We start from the raw sequence: 12,767 nt of genomic DNA, 5'->3' as shown, positions 1-12,767 counted from the left end.
ACACCCATTGCTGGCTCTTCCTCCCCCCACTTCCCTTCCTCCCATCATTCCTTTCATCTCTAGCTTTCTACATTGTTTACTTTCTCCATCTCCATGCCTCTCCTTTAGGCACTCTAAAATTATCTAGTTTCTTGAGAGTCATTCTGTTTATTCTACCCACTTCTTTCCTCATCCTTGTTTCTTCCCCCACTTCTACCCTTGAGTGTCTTTGTTTCTAATGGACCTGTCAAATGTCAGGGCCCAGAAGGAGGGGGTGGATGCTGAGCTGGACCTCCTGGTGGACTCGTTCCTGTTCTCTTTTATTTATCAGTAGTCCTGAAAAGAGAAGAGGGAGGAAAAAAAAGGAAGGTTGGGAGAGGGCATTTGCAGAGATGAGGGAGAAATTTTCATAATATGGCTTTGAGGAGGCTGTCTGGGGCTTGGGGAGAGTTTATTCACATTCCTGCAGACTCTTCTACTTACAGATGTTTGGAGCACAGAAATATAGGGTGAGAGTCAGGGATGGTAGGGGGAAGGAGGGTTAAGGGGTGTGATAATGAGCTGAAAGGAGGGAAGATGTGTTTTGTATTAATACTGATGGGTAAGGCACTAGGTGGAAGACAGAGAAGGGTGTTTACCAAATGAGGGGAAATAAGAGAAGACAGGAATAGATGTCAGGAAGGAGAACATGGTAATCATGACCAAAACGTTTCAGCAGAGGGATGGGTAGTTGGGAGAAATAACTAGCTTTTTGGGAAAAATAAGAGTAGGAGTTGCAGGAAGGCAAGGAGTGCTAGGAGAGCCTACCCTCATTTTCCCCCAACCCCTATTTAGTGTGACCCAGGCCAAGCCACCAAGTACCTGTACGAGCTGCTCTACAATGACCCTATCAAGATCATCCTTATGCCTGGCTGCAGCTCCGTCTCCACGCTTGTGGCTGAGGCCGCTAGGATGTGGAACCTCATTGTGGTAAGCAGTGCTTGGGGGTTAGAAGGTGGGCCATTCCCTTTTAGGCTGTACTAAAGAAAGGGCATATTTAAGAGGACTGCTTCCAAGATTCAGAGTCCTTTATAGACCTGAACTAATTAGCCTCCTAGCAACAGTGCTGCAGCTGACCTTGTTCATCCCAAGGAGCTAGATCAGTGAAAGGACATTCTGATTATAATGGGTGTGAGGGCTTTTGAAAATCACTTTTCTTAGGGTAGAAGTAGGGACTCTTGGAGAGAGTCAGGGAGAGAAGCCTAGAGGTGGGGAAGGGTTGAAGGAACTCTTAGCAGGTCTTAGTGGAGTCTACTGATAAGGTCCTCTTTGGCACTATCCCTGTCTCTCTTAGCTTTCCTATGGCTCCAGCTCACCAGCTCTGTCAAACCGACAGCGCTTTCCTACATTCTTTCGAACTCATCCATCAGCCACTCTCCACAATCCTACTCGTGTGAAACTCTTTGAAAAGTGGGGCTGGAAGAAGATCGCCACCATCCAGCAGACCACTGAGGTCTTCACTTCGGTGAGGAGGGACTGGGTAAAGACTCCAGTGCAGAGAGATGTGACATGGTATTCATTTTAGAGGGAAGATCCTGATTCTTTATCAAAAGAGAACACATTCCGAGTGGGTTAAGTGCATGTTCTTTCTGTAGCCAGGGAAATGAACAAGCTGAATTTTTAGGACCCTTTCCAACTTTTTGGTTTTAGGACTTTTTTTTCCCCCTTTTGATGATTTGTTCTTCAGACAGATAAACCCCAAGTGACCCAGTTTATTAAAGTAGGTATATTAAAGTAGGGACACAGTAAAGGAGTGAATACATGGTCGAAACCCAGGGAAGTAGCAGATCCAGAGGCACTCAAGGAGGTGGTGGGTGTGTGTGAACAGGAACAGAGAGAATGGAGCTATAGAAATGGGTACAGGGAGGAGTGAGGGAAGGGTAATGGGAGAAAAAGATGTATATGGAAATAGAGACAGAAAGGTAGAGAGAGAAAGAAAGGGGGAGAGAGAAAGAGAGGTGACAGAGGCAGATAGACAGGTATATGTACATGAGTCAGGTAGTTGGCTTAGAGAGAGATGCTGGCAAACAGAGAGAAAGGGGAGAAGGGGATTTTTGGAGGTAGAGAGGAAACACATGACTCTACTTGAAAAAGACAGCTTCTTCTCTTTTATGTTATTCTTTGGATTGTCTAATCCACTCTTATGTTCAGTGGCCTTTAATCCTGCTCCCACTTTCATTCAGTGATTCAAGACATTCATCTCTGGTCCTTTTGTCTGTCTGCCCACTTGCCTCTTGGGGCTGACATCGTCTTATTTATAACAGACCGCCTTGCCTTTTCCTGGTTCCTGGTTCCTGTTTCCTTTTCCCCATTTTTGCTGTCAGTGGTGGTAAGAGGGTGAATGGGGTGACTTCTGTGGAGGCGCTCTCCATGCACCTTCTCACTTGGAAGCCATATCCTAAGACTCCAGATGCTTTTCCTTGAACACTCTCTATCCCTGGGACAGAAGATGTTGAAGGAAGGTTCAGAATTGCCATTCCTTTGTTGAGTATGTGATCCCCAGGTAACATCTCTGGTCTTTACCCCATTGTACACCCTATGTTTTTTCTATTTCTCGTTCCCACTCAAGACTCTGGACGATTTGGAGGAACGAGTGAAGGAGGCTGGAATCGAGATTACTTTCCGCCAGAGTTTCTTCTCAGATCCAGCTGTTCCGGTCAAAAACCTTAAGGTGGGATGGCCTGGAGTGGTAGACTCAGACTGCAGGGGGACGAGGTTGAGGAAACAGTGGTGGGCTGGAGAGGCGAGCCGAGTGGGGGAACGTTGGTTTGTTTTTGTTTTTGTTTTTTGTTTTTAAATTGAGAGATAAGTGACATATAACAATGTCTAAGGTTAAGGTATACAACATGTCGATTTGATAAACTTATATATTGCAATGATTGCACACTAGTGTTAGCTAATACCTCTGTCACAGTCACAAAATTTTGATTTTATGAGACAGCACCATCTCCTGGGGACATTTAGCTTCATCTTCCAGTTGACATTTATTCACTACCTATTGCACAGAGCCCTGCACTAAGTGCTTCAGCACAGGAATTCAAAGCTTGGCTTAGCCCCTCTGGCGTTTCCAGGTGTCCCTCAGGAGCTCTGTTTCTCTCTCCATTCTGTAGCGCCAGGACGCCCGAATCATCGTGGGACTTTTCTATGAGACTGAAGCCCGGAAAGTTTTTTGTGAGGTGGAGTTGAAATATGAAGAGGGAGGGGGACTAGGCGGGCCCTTTGCCTGGAGTATCTCATGAGATCGCCTCTCCACATCTTCACTCAAGTTGATAGTAGATGATCTGAGGTGATGATTAATATGATGTCCCTGTCTGTTGGCTCTAACTCCACCTCTTGGCTTCTCACACACACAGCACTTTCTCCAGATCTCATTTTCCTACTGCTTTGCGTTCCTGGAGGAGACTTTGAATCCTATCTTTTCATACTGGCTAGAAAAGGCCACTTAAAAATAGAGGCTGGGGAGGAACTTAGAAGAGTAGTTGAGCCTTTCCTATTCACTCCTCCACCCCCAAAACTTGTAGATGTCTCTTTTCAATTCTCTGTTCTTCTCTGATTCCCTAGAGGCTGAATAGTGTCAAATGAGGTAAGACAAAAAAAAAAAAAAAGAAACAGAGACCCAGCCCTCCCCATCCTTTGCATTCAGGTATACAAGGAGAGACTCTTTGGGAAGAAGTACGTCTGGTTCCTCATTGGGTGGTATGCTGACAATTGGTTCAAGACCTATGACCCGTCTATCAACTGCACAGTGGATGAAATGACCGAGGCGGTGGAGGGTCACATCACTACTGAGATTGTCATGCTGAACCCTGCCAACACCCGCAGCATTTCCAACATGGTGAGAGTGTGGGGACTTAGAAGCTGGCACCTGGGTAGGTGGGGAGGCCTGAGGGAGCCTTGAAGAGGAGGGGAGCAGGTGTGGAATTTGGAGGTATAGGGGGCCACAGGGCCTCCGCCCACCCTAAACTTGTTTGTGCCGTGTTTCCTGTAGATTCCACCTCCGCTCTGACTTCCTCGGGCAGGGAAGAGAGAGGAAATGAGAGTGGTTTGTTCAGTAGTCCCCTGATGAGTAGAAGGGCTGTTACCATGGAAATGAGGAGCAGTTGGCAAGAAGTCAAATGAGGGAGAGGCGTTAGTGATAATACAGATGCTGTTTATGCAAGCACACCTTTACAGGACCGCTGTTCCTGGCAGAAATACCTTTTATTTTCTTGGTGACTTCAGAGCTCTTTAGAGCTTAATATTCACCCCTGGTTGATACTCAGCTTGGCTCCTGATGCTTTTTTAAGGATCCTATTTTAGAACTTTAAACGGAAAGGGGACTTTTGAAATTAGTTAGTCCCAGATAGCTGGTTAGTGACAGACAGGGAGCTGGAAGACATTCTCTGATTTGGGAAGGCAGAGGCAGCCTTGCAGGTGAGGGGTACAAGTGAGAAGAGTGAATATGAAGCGGCTCCTTGCCTGCTCAGCCCTACATCTTAAGGGGTAAGTGATGGTTATAAAGCCCCCAAATATCCCATTAAAACAAAGTTGTAGTAACAGTTGTTTTTGTGTAGTAAACCAGGAGCTTGGATATATAATTTCAGTGATCCTCACAGCAATAGTCTGATGTAGATTTTTCATTTCCATTTTATAGGCCAGGAAATTGAGACTCAGAGAGGTTAAGTGACTTGTCTTAGCTCATGTAACTACTGAGTGGTCAAGCTGGAATTGAGTCCTAGTTGTTGACTCTAACTCCAAACCACTCTGCCCTATCACCTTCCATGGCAAACCATGAAATGTCTGACTAAAAGGTTTGTGCTTTTATAGCCTAACATTGTTTAGTTGATGGCAGTTTTTGAGCAAGAGAGAAAGAAGATTCAGGAAGTTTATTCTGGCAATGGATTGTGATAGAAAGGCCTGTTGCCTTGTGGACTCTGATCATGGACATCATCCTGGGATAGTCTAAGGGACGCTGTATTTAAGGTATCTTGGTTGAAAAATACAATGGAAAAATTCTGGAAGTCACATCCCTGTAGCACACCTGACAGATGTCATCCTTGAGGACCTGGGGAAGTAGAGGAGCTGGTAACTGAAGTTGAAAAGGCTTTTTGGTGCCCTGAGCCCGTACCTTCCAATTGTGGCTTATGCTTCCTAGCATTGAGCTAGAGGAGCCCCTGACAGGAAGCAGGGATCTGGTTAGGGGAATAAAGGGACATCTGGGTTTTAGGGCAGAATGAGTTGGAGGTCTCTTTTTGGCTCTTGGTCCCTATAGAAAGATGTGCCTGCCTTCGAGGCTACAGGGCTTCTAGTGATACCAGGCCTGCTTGGGCCTAAAATGCCAGGTGGAGAAGCCAAGATTTTCCAGAGGGTTGAAGCAGTCTTAACAACCAACCAGGGAAAAGATTATAGATGAATTAAACAGGACCAAGAGAAGTGGATTGGAAGCAAGAGTTGGTCCTAGGGGCCCAGAGCCATGGCGATTTAGAAAAGAAGCAAAATTGCCTTTACTCTGTAAGGATGGCCTTAAGTTTAGATCAATAGTTCTGAAACTTTAGCTTCCATCAGAACCACCCGAAGGTTAGTTAGTACACAGATCACTGGCCTCTTTCCTTGGAAGCTCTAATTTGTAGGTCTGGGATAGGTCTAAGAATTTACATTTCTAACAAGTTCCCTAGGGATGTTGATGCTACTAGTTTGGGGACCACATTTTGAGGACTGTTGGTTAGAGCAGTGGTTTTCAACCAGAGGTTGCAATATCTAGGGACAATTTTGGTTGTCACAACTGCTGTGTAATGGGTAAGCCAGGGATGCTTCTAAAACATCCTGCAATGCACCAGACAGTACCCCACAACAAAGAATTATCTTGCTCCAAATGTCAATAATGCAGAAACAGTTTAGAGAAAGAATCCAGGAGTCAGATTTGGGAGAATGGGTTAGAGAGGTTCTGGAGAAATAATATAGCTCTGGGCTAGAGGGGCAGGTGGGAGGTGGGGTAAGATTGTGAGTAAATTCTGATTGGGTTAGAGGTTCCATCAGATCTGGGTGCAATACAAAATAAAAACCTACCTCAGGATATGCATTTTAGATCATTGTCAAACATCCATTGTCACATATAGAAATAGATGGGACTGTTAAAAAATTAGGATCATAAATTTACGCTCGGTTACTTCACTAATTTCTATGGGTATGGAATTTTGGTGGTTGTTCTGTTTTCCTTAAGCTGCCTAATAACATTTCCATTTGAAAATTTACAACCATATCTTTGCTGACCCAAGGGGGAAAGATGTTTTTGGTAACTTTCGTTATAGGGGGAAGAGCCAGTGGCACCACCAGTGGCCAAGCACGTTAGTGGTAGTGACCTGGAACCAGCAGAGAGTATGAGGATCTGGGCAGGGGATGGCATCATGCACAGTAGGTGAATCCCTTCCCATCTGGGTGATTTTCTGATGTAGTATTTACTTTGAACTGCAGATCGGATAGACTTGGAGGCTGAAGGACTACTTAGAAAGCCTCAGCCTAACTGCTGTCTGTCCGACAGGCGCTCTTGGAGAGAAGCATTTCAGCTTATAGAGACAGTGTAGGGTAGTTAGGAAGAGTGGGGACACTGATGCCAGGCTGCCTGAGTTTGTTCGAATCCCACCTCTGCCATACACTAGACGTACAACTTTAGCCAAGTTAAACTTTTCTGTGCCTCAGTTTCCTTATCTCTAACATGGGCTATAAACTTCATGGGATTATTTAAGGGTTAAAGAAGTTAATATATGTATTTTAGAAAAGTGCCTGGTACATTGTATGGACAATATAAATGTTAACTATTATTATTATTGTTATTATTAACAACACGATTCTATGTGGGGATGGATGATATTAATGAAACATTTTAACAAAAGAATTAAGACAACTTGGTGATTTGAAAGAGTCTAAGGTGATTCTAAGGATTCAGTCTCATGTACTGGGAAGTGATGGGGAATGAGGAAAAAATTGAGTTTAGTTTTAGATATTTTTAATTTGAGATCATCAATTGTATAGTTGCAGATGTTTTAGAGACAGTTCAAGATATAGAACTTGAAATACTGAGCTGGATTATAGATCTGAGTTCAGTGACAAAGATAAAGTTGAAGTATAGGAAGTATAGGAAAAGTCACGAAAAGAAAATGTAACTTACTTTAAACTCAGCATTCTAAATATGTATTATTTCATCCTTATAATAACTCTTTGAGGTAGTATTTTTCTCATTTTAAAGCTGAATAGCCAACTACTGAGGTTTAATAACTTGTTTGAGATTACATAATGGGTAAGTGGATTAGTTAGATTTGGAATCCATCCATCTATTTATTCAATAGACATTTTAAAACAAGATTTATATTATTTTTTAAAAGCAACTTAAGTTCATAGCAAAATTGAGAGGAAAGTGTAGAGATTTTCCAGTGTCCCCTGCCCCTGCTCATGCACAGACTCCTCCATTATCAACATGTCCCACCAGAGTGGTTACAACTGATGAACCTACACAGACACATCATTGCCACCCAAAGTCCAGAGTTTACATGAGAGTTCACTCTTGGAGTTATACATTCTGTGGGTTTTGACAAATGTGTAATGACACGTTTACCATTATAGTATCATACATATTATTTTCACTGCCCAATCCAATGGACATCCATTATTGGCTGGGCACAGTGCTGGGTGCCGAGGTGAAGAAAAGAATGGAACCTAGTCCTGTCCTCAAGGGAAGTAGAGTCCGGGTCTGTCTGTCTTCAAAACCCAGGCTGTTTCCACTGCACTACACTGCCTGTCCTTTGCATCTTTTACTCCCTTGCGTCTACAGAAAGTTGAACAGAAAGAAACGTGGGCAGGGCATGGGGAACGAAGATTTTTATTTGTTCTTTCATCTATTCATTAGAGTGTGTGTACGTTCAAACATTACAAATCTAAACAAGGTTGTGTAGTGCCCCTGTGTATTATGTGTGCCTTGCCAAGAGCTGGCCACTGAGCCAGTGTGGTTTCTGGGAGATAAGGAAGGGCAGATGTGATTTTCTCCATTATGTGGTAGACATTTCCAAAACCTTAAAGCAATTTGTGTATGGTCATTTAGCTAAGCAACGTTACTGCCAGGTATAGAAATTCAGGTCTCTTGACCCATTTCATGACAGAGTTAAAGGAGCTGTCATTCTATTTAGCTTTCTTGGAAAAAGAAGATAGAGGGTTGGGAGAGGTATGGGTAGGGATCGAATGATACACTTTAAAACCGTGAGGGTTGTTTCTGCAGCACTCAGTCTTCTGAAAAACATCTTAGAGACAGTGCACTGAACTCACAGGAGGATGGTAAGTAGTTGGCACACTAAAGAAAAGTCTTCCTGGTTGACAAGCCAAGTGAGGAAGGCTGTGGTGTCATCTTTTCTAGGATCTTTCAGAATTGGAGAAGCTCTTTGGTCTTGGGTCAACTATTGGGAAAGGCTGAAGGATGAGAGAACAACATTGCAGCTCTTCATTGGAATATCCATGTCTCTTGTTTTTTTCTATTTCTACTTTCTGTCCTTTGCCATTTATTATGCACAATGTCTATACATTAAACTTCTCCTTTTGTAGTTCTGAGCTAGCTACTGTACACACTAAGACCAGTAGACCCAGCTAATCCCTACTTTAGTCACTTCCAATCTAAGACAGCCACTTGGGTATAGTTAAAGATTTTAAGCATATATATGCTCAGTCTGACAACATGAACATAAGCCGTCTATTCAAGTCAGAGTGTTGGAGCCAGAATCAGATGCTCCCGCCACCCCGGAATCCTTCACACACCAATCCTTTCTTCCTATTCTTCCCTTCCCAGACATCACAGGAGTTTGTAGAAAAACTGACCAAGCGACTAAAAAGACACCCTGAGGAGACAGGTGGCTTCCAGGAGGCACCGCTGGCCTATGATGCCATCTGGGCCTTGGCATTGGCCCTGAACAAGACATCTGGAGGGGGTGGCCGTTCGGGTGTGCGCCTAGAAGACTTCAACTATAACAACCAGACCATCACTGACCAAATCTACAGGGCAATGAACTCCTCGTCCTTTGAGGGTGTCTCCGTGAGTTCGAGCAACCTCCTTTACACTCCCCTGTCCTCCCATTGAGAGAGAGAGAGAGACTCTCCTTCTCCTGGAAACATGCATTCTCTGTCTCCCTTAGTTACCTCCCTGAGATAATCCGTCTCAGACTGAGGAAGTAGGGACCCTCAAAGCAGAAAACCTACAAGTGATTAGAAGGGAAAATTGGTCTATTTCATTTCTTTCAACCCCTCCCCTCATTTCTTTTTGGTCCAGATATTTATGGCTCAGATAAAAATTATAGGATTTCGAAAGAGGAAATGGTCTGAAAGATCATCTCCTTATTTTTAAACTGGGGAAATTAGTTTCCAAAGGGGTTTGGTGACTTGCTCAGGTCACAGTTAGAAACCAGGTCTCCTGGTATTCTATCTGGGGATTTTTCCCATTCAAATCTCATGGGTGAAACTTCTCAAAGAATAATGTGTTTAAAATCTAGGGTATGGGTATCTGGGGTATGTCCTATATGCAGGCAAATGCCATAAATAGAATTCATTCAGAAGATCAGTTAACATCAAAAACATAGGGATTCAAAGGGTCCTTGATGTTCACTCTTGCTTGTATCCCCTTTGTCTGCCTCCACATGTTCCTCTCCCTCACAGGGTCATGTGGTGTTTGATGCCAGTGGCTCTCGGATGGCGTGGACACTTATTGAGCAGCTACAGGGTAAGTGCAGGAGCATAAAGGGACAGGGGAAGTCAGGCAGGGCCAGGCTGGAGCTGGGCTAGGACATTGTCTGGTAGAAGAACACCAGGAGACACCACAAAGTGGCCTTGATGCCTCCCCACCTCCTGCTCTTCTCTCTAACTGTGTTCATCAAACTCTTTAATAATAATACTAAAAAGCTCATGTATGGATGATTTCTTTGAGTTGCAGTAGGTATGTTCTTGAAAAGTGGCATGCACTTTGTAAACAGCCACTTTCTTTCCCCAGTGGCTTCCATTTTAATTTCAGAAATTTCCCTTTGATGGCTTGGGTTTAGAGGTTAATGACCTGTCACTTGCATACCCATGGACTCAAGGAAAGCTGCATCTAGCAAACCTTTTATTTTTAAAGGGAATCCCTTGAATTTCCTTGCTATATAAACATTTTTTTTTTTTTTTTTTTTTTTTTTTTTTTTTTTTTTTTTTTTTTTTTTTTTTTTTTTTTTTTTTTTTTTTTTGGCAATATGTATAGTTTGGCTTTTCTAGGTTGTATTTTCTTACGACTTAGCACACTTATGTATTTGCAGAACTTCTGTGAGTTAATTTTTCAGCTTCACCCCACTCTCAGCCACTTATAGCATGGCCAGGAGAGCCATTTCTTGGCTTCCTGTGAAAAGTTTCTTTCTTTCCTTCTCCCACTTCCCACATCCTTTGAGATCTTTGTATCCAGGACAAAAGGGAATGGATTTCAGCCATGGTGAAAGGGGTATGAGTTGGCTTTTGATGGAAAAGTTATGGTAACTGGGCCAGTTCTAGAACAGGTATCTTAGAAGTGACTGAATTCCTCTTTAAGAGGCAAGTGCAACTTAGCTAAGGAAATAGAACCCAAGCCAACCAACATAAGAGAAATTTATAAAATTAAAATGAAAGCCACTGGGAAAATAGATTCCGTGATTTTGTCTATCATGAGAGGGACAATAAACAAATGTTTAAAGCTTTCAAAGCTAGAATCAAAGTGAGAAACATCTTGCTAAAAGAGGCGTGAGTCTGTAGAATGAGTGGCCAACATTGGAGTCTTCTTCACTGAAGGGCTTTACACATGTGAGATATTCTTGATTTGAGGGATCCACTTTACATTGCTTTTAAGTCACATTGCTTATTCAGATGACCCCTCAGGTCCTTTGAGTATCTTTCAGGGCTCAGGTGAAGGGAAAATCAGATACAACCATGGAAAGCTACCTTAGGGAAATGGCTAGTTGAGAATGCCTAGGATCAGTTCTTCACCTATCCATGGTCACTCTATTGTCATCTGCCCAGGCGGCAGCTACAAGAAGATTGGCTACTATGATAGCACCAAAGATGATCTTTCCTGGTCCAAAACGGATAAATGGATTGGTAAGTGGATCCTGTTTATATTTTCCTTCAACCCCTCTCAAAAAGGTTTACAGAAAAGGGTCATGCATTTGAAGGAAGATGGGGTGGTAGGTGCCGTTAGGTTGAAATTTACCAGGGAGATGGACCAGGGGCCAGGGTTAAGTGAAAGGGAATAAAACATCCAAGGTGTGGGTAGGGGAGACTGGCGTATTTGGAGAGGGAATAGGTGGTTGGTAGCAATGCTCTATTAAAAATAGTACATTGCTAGGGTAACTGGGAATTAGAGGCAGGGGTTGGGCAGGGATGGGAAATGGAAACTCCATTTGGGTTTCCCAGATGTTCTGGTGCCTTGAAGTATCTGAACCAGCTACTTCAGGCCTAGAGCTGCCTCTTTATCTCTGTCAGGAAAATGGTTGCTTAAACTGTAGGAGAGGATGGAAAGCCTCATATAATTGTCTTCTGCAAAAATGTGCTTTTTAAAGAAGGAAAGTAAGCAATATTCTTTGTGTGCTTGATGGTCTAAAATAATAAGGAAGGGGTAAAGATACTAAAGGTGAGCAAAAGGAAGGATAAAATAAAGGCTCAGCGTCTTAAGGATGGAGGGGAGGCACAGCCATTGGAGATACCTGCCATCTGCCCACCCAACTGAAATCTAGTAGTTCCCAGCATTGCTAGAGTTTTGAAATTTTTTTTATAATTTGAATTTAGGGCAGTGTTCTGTACTGCTATAAATGCTGCATGGCCTAAATTACTTTTTTTTTTTCAAGCTTAGCAAATTGAGATTAGCTTTTTTTTTTCCTCCTCTGAACTCTGACACATTTGAGCTTTCTCTTAATATTAACTGGAAAACACCTTTGGGAATTTTACCCTGCCAGGGTTAAAAATCACAGATTAGTTTTTGTTTCTATTTTTTCCCCCTAAAGTTAGGAGGCCAGATTAGATACTTTGAGGCTGTTTTTGAAGCTTTTGATGTGCGTTTTAAGAAACCTCATAAATTTCTCAGCTATCTCCTTCTTTTCTTCGCCATTTTCCTTTCCTGCAAGAAAGACAGTAAAACAGAAAGAGCAAACAATAACAAACAAAAAAAAGACGACAGCTTTGGTGATACAGCTCAGCCTTTCTCAGCCTCTAGACAGGACATTTGCTACATTTTCTGATCTCATTTCTGATTGCTCCCTAAGAGCCCTCCACCTGCAACAGCCATGACTCAGAGCAGCTAGGGCCTCATGTCCTCACAGCCAAAGTTATGATTGTCCATCAGTAGCTTTGCTCTTTGCTCTTCCTCCTGTCCCACCTTCATTCCTTTGTCCTGCTTCCTTTTTCTTTCCCCTTCTCCCTGTCTCCCACCTGCTTGTGCTATAGGAGGGTCCCCCCCCGCTGACCAGACCCTGGTCATCAAGACGTTCCGCTTCCTGTCACAGAAACTCTTTATCTCCGTCTCGGTTCTCTCCAGCCTGGGTATTGTCCTAGCTGTAGTCTGTCTGTCCTTTAACATCTACAACTCCCATGTCCGGTAAGTGTATCTTCTGGCATTTTTCTTGTCCTGTTTTCTTAATGATAATTGAAGGGAGTAAGAATCACCTGTGTAACTCTGAGGCCATGTGTCATTGAGGTTTTCACTCTGACTTATTGTTTTCCCAGTGATTACTGAGAACGAAAGGAGGGAA

At 43.2% G+C, this 12,767-nt stretch overlaps 1 protein-coding gene across 5 annotated transcripts in view; it reads left to right on the top strand.

Moving 5' to 3' along the window:
- Positions 1-12,767, top strand: part of GABBR1 (gamma-aminobutyric acid type B receptor subunit 1) — a 28,557-nt gene that overhangs the window by 7,530 nt on the left and 8,260 nt on the right. For 4 of the 5 annotated variants that reach the window (XM_025048056.1, XM_015590735.2, XM_006913639.3 and 1 more), the window contains 9 exons: positions 814-948; positions 1,313-1,483; positions 2,588-2,689; positions 3,129-3,194; positions 3,662-3,853; positions 8,825-9,067; positions 9,685-9,748; positions 11,044-11,121; positions 12,463-12,613. In XM_025048056.1, coding sequence (XP_024903824.1) covers positions 814-948; positions 1,313-1,483; positions 2,588-2,689; positions 3,129-3,194; positions 3,662-3,853; positions 8,825-9,067; positions 9,685-9,748; positions 11,044-11,121; positions 12,463-12,613 — 1,202 coding nt within the window. The remainder of the gene's footprint in view (positions 1-813; positions 949-1,312; positions 1,484-2,587; positions 2,690-3,128; positions 3,195-3,661; positions 3,854-8,824; positions 9,068-9,684; positions 9,749-11,043; positions 11,122-12,462; positions 12,614-12,767) is intronic. The other variant, XM_015590736.2, reaches the window with a different exon arrangement.

The sequence above is a fragment of the Pteropus alecto genome, unplaced genomic scaffold (assembly GCF_000325575.1).
Source record: "Pteropus alecto unplaced genomic scaffold, ASM32557v1 scaffold555, whole genome shotgun sequence".
NCBI lineage: Eukaryota > Metazoa > Chordata > Mammalia > Chiroptera > Pteropodidae > Pteropus > Pteropus alecto.
The sequence above is the reverse complement of the archived record's forward strand: the minus strand, read 5'-3'. Positions and strand labels throughout refer to the sequence as shown.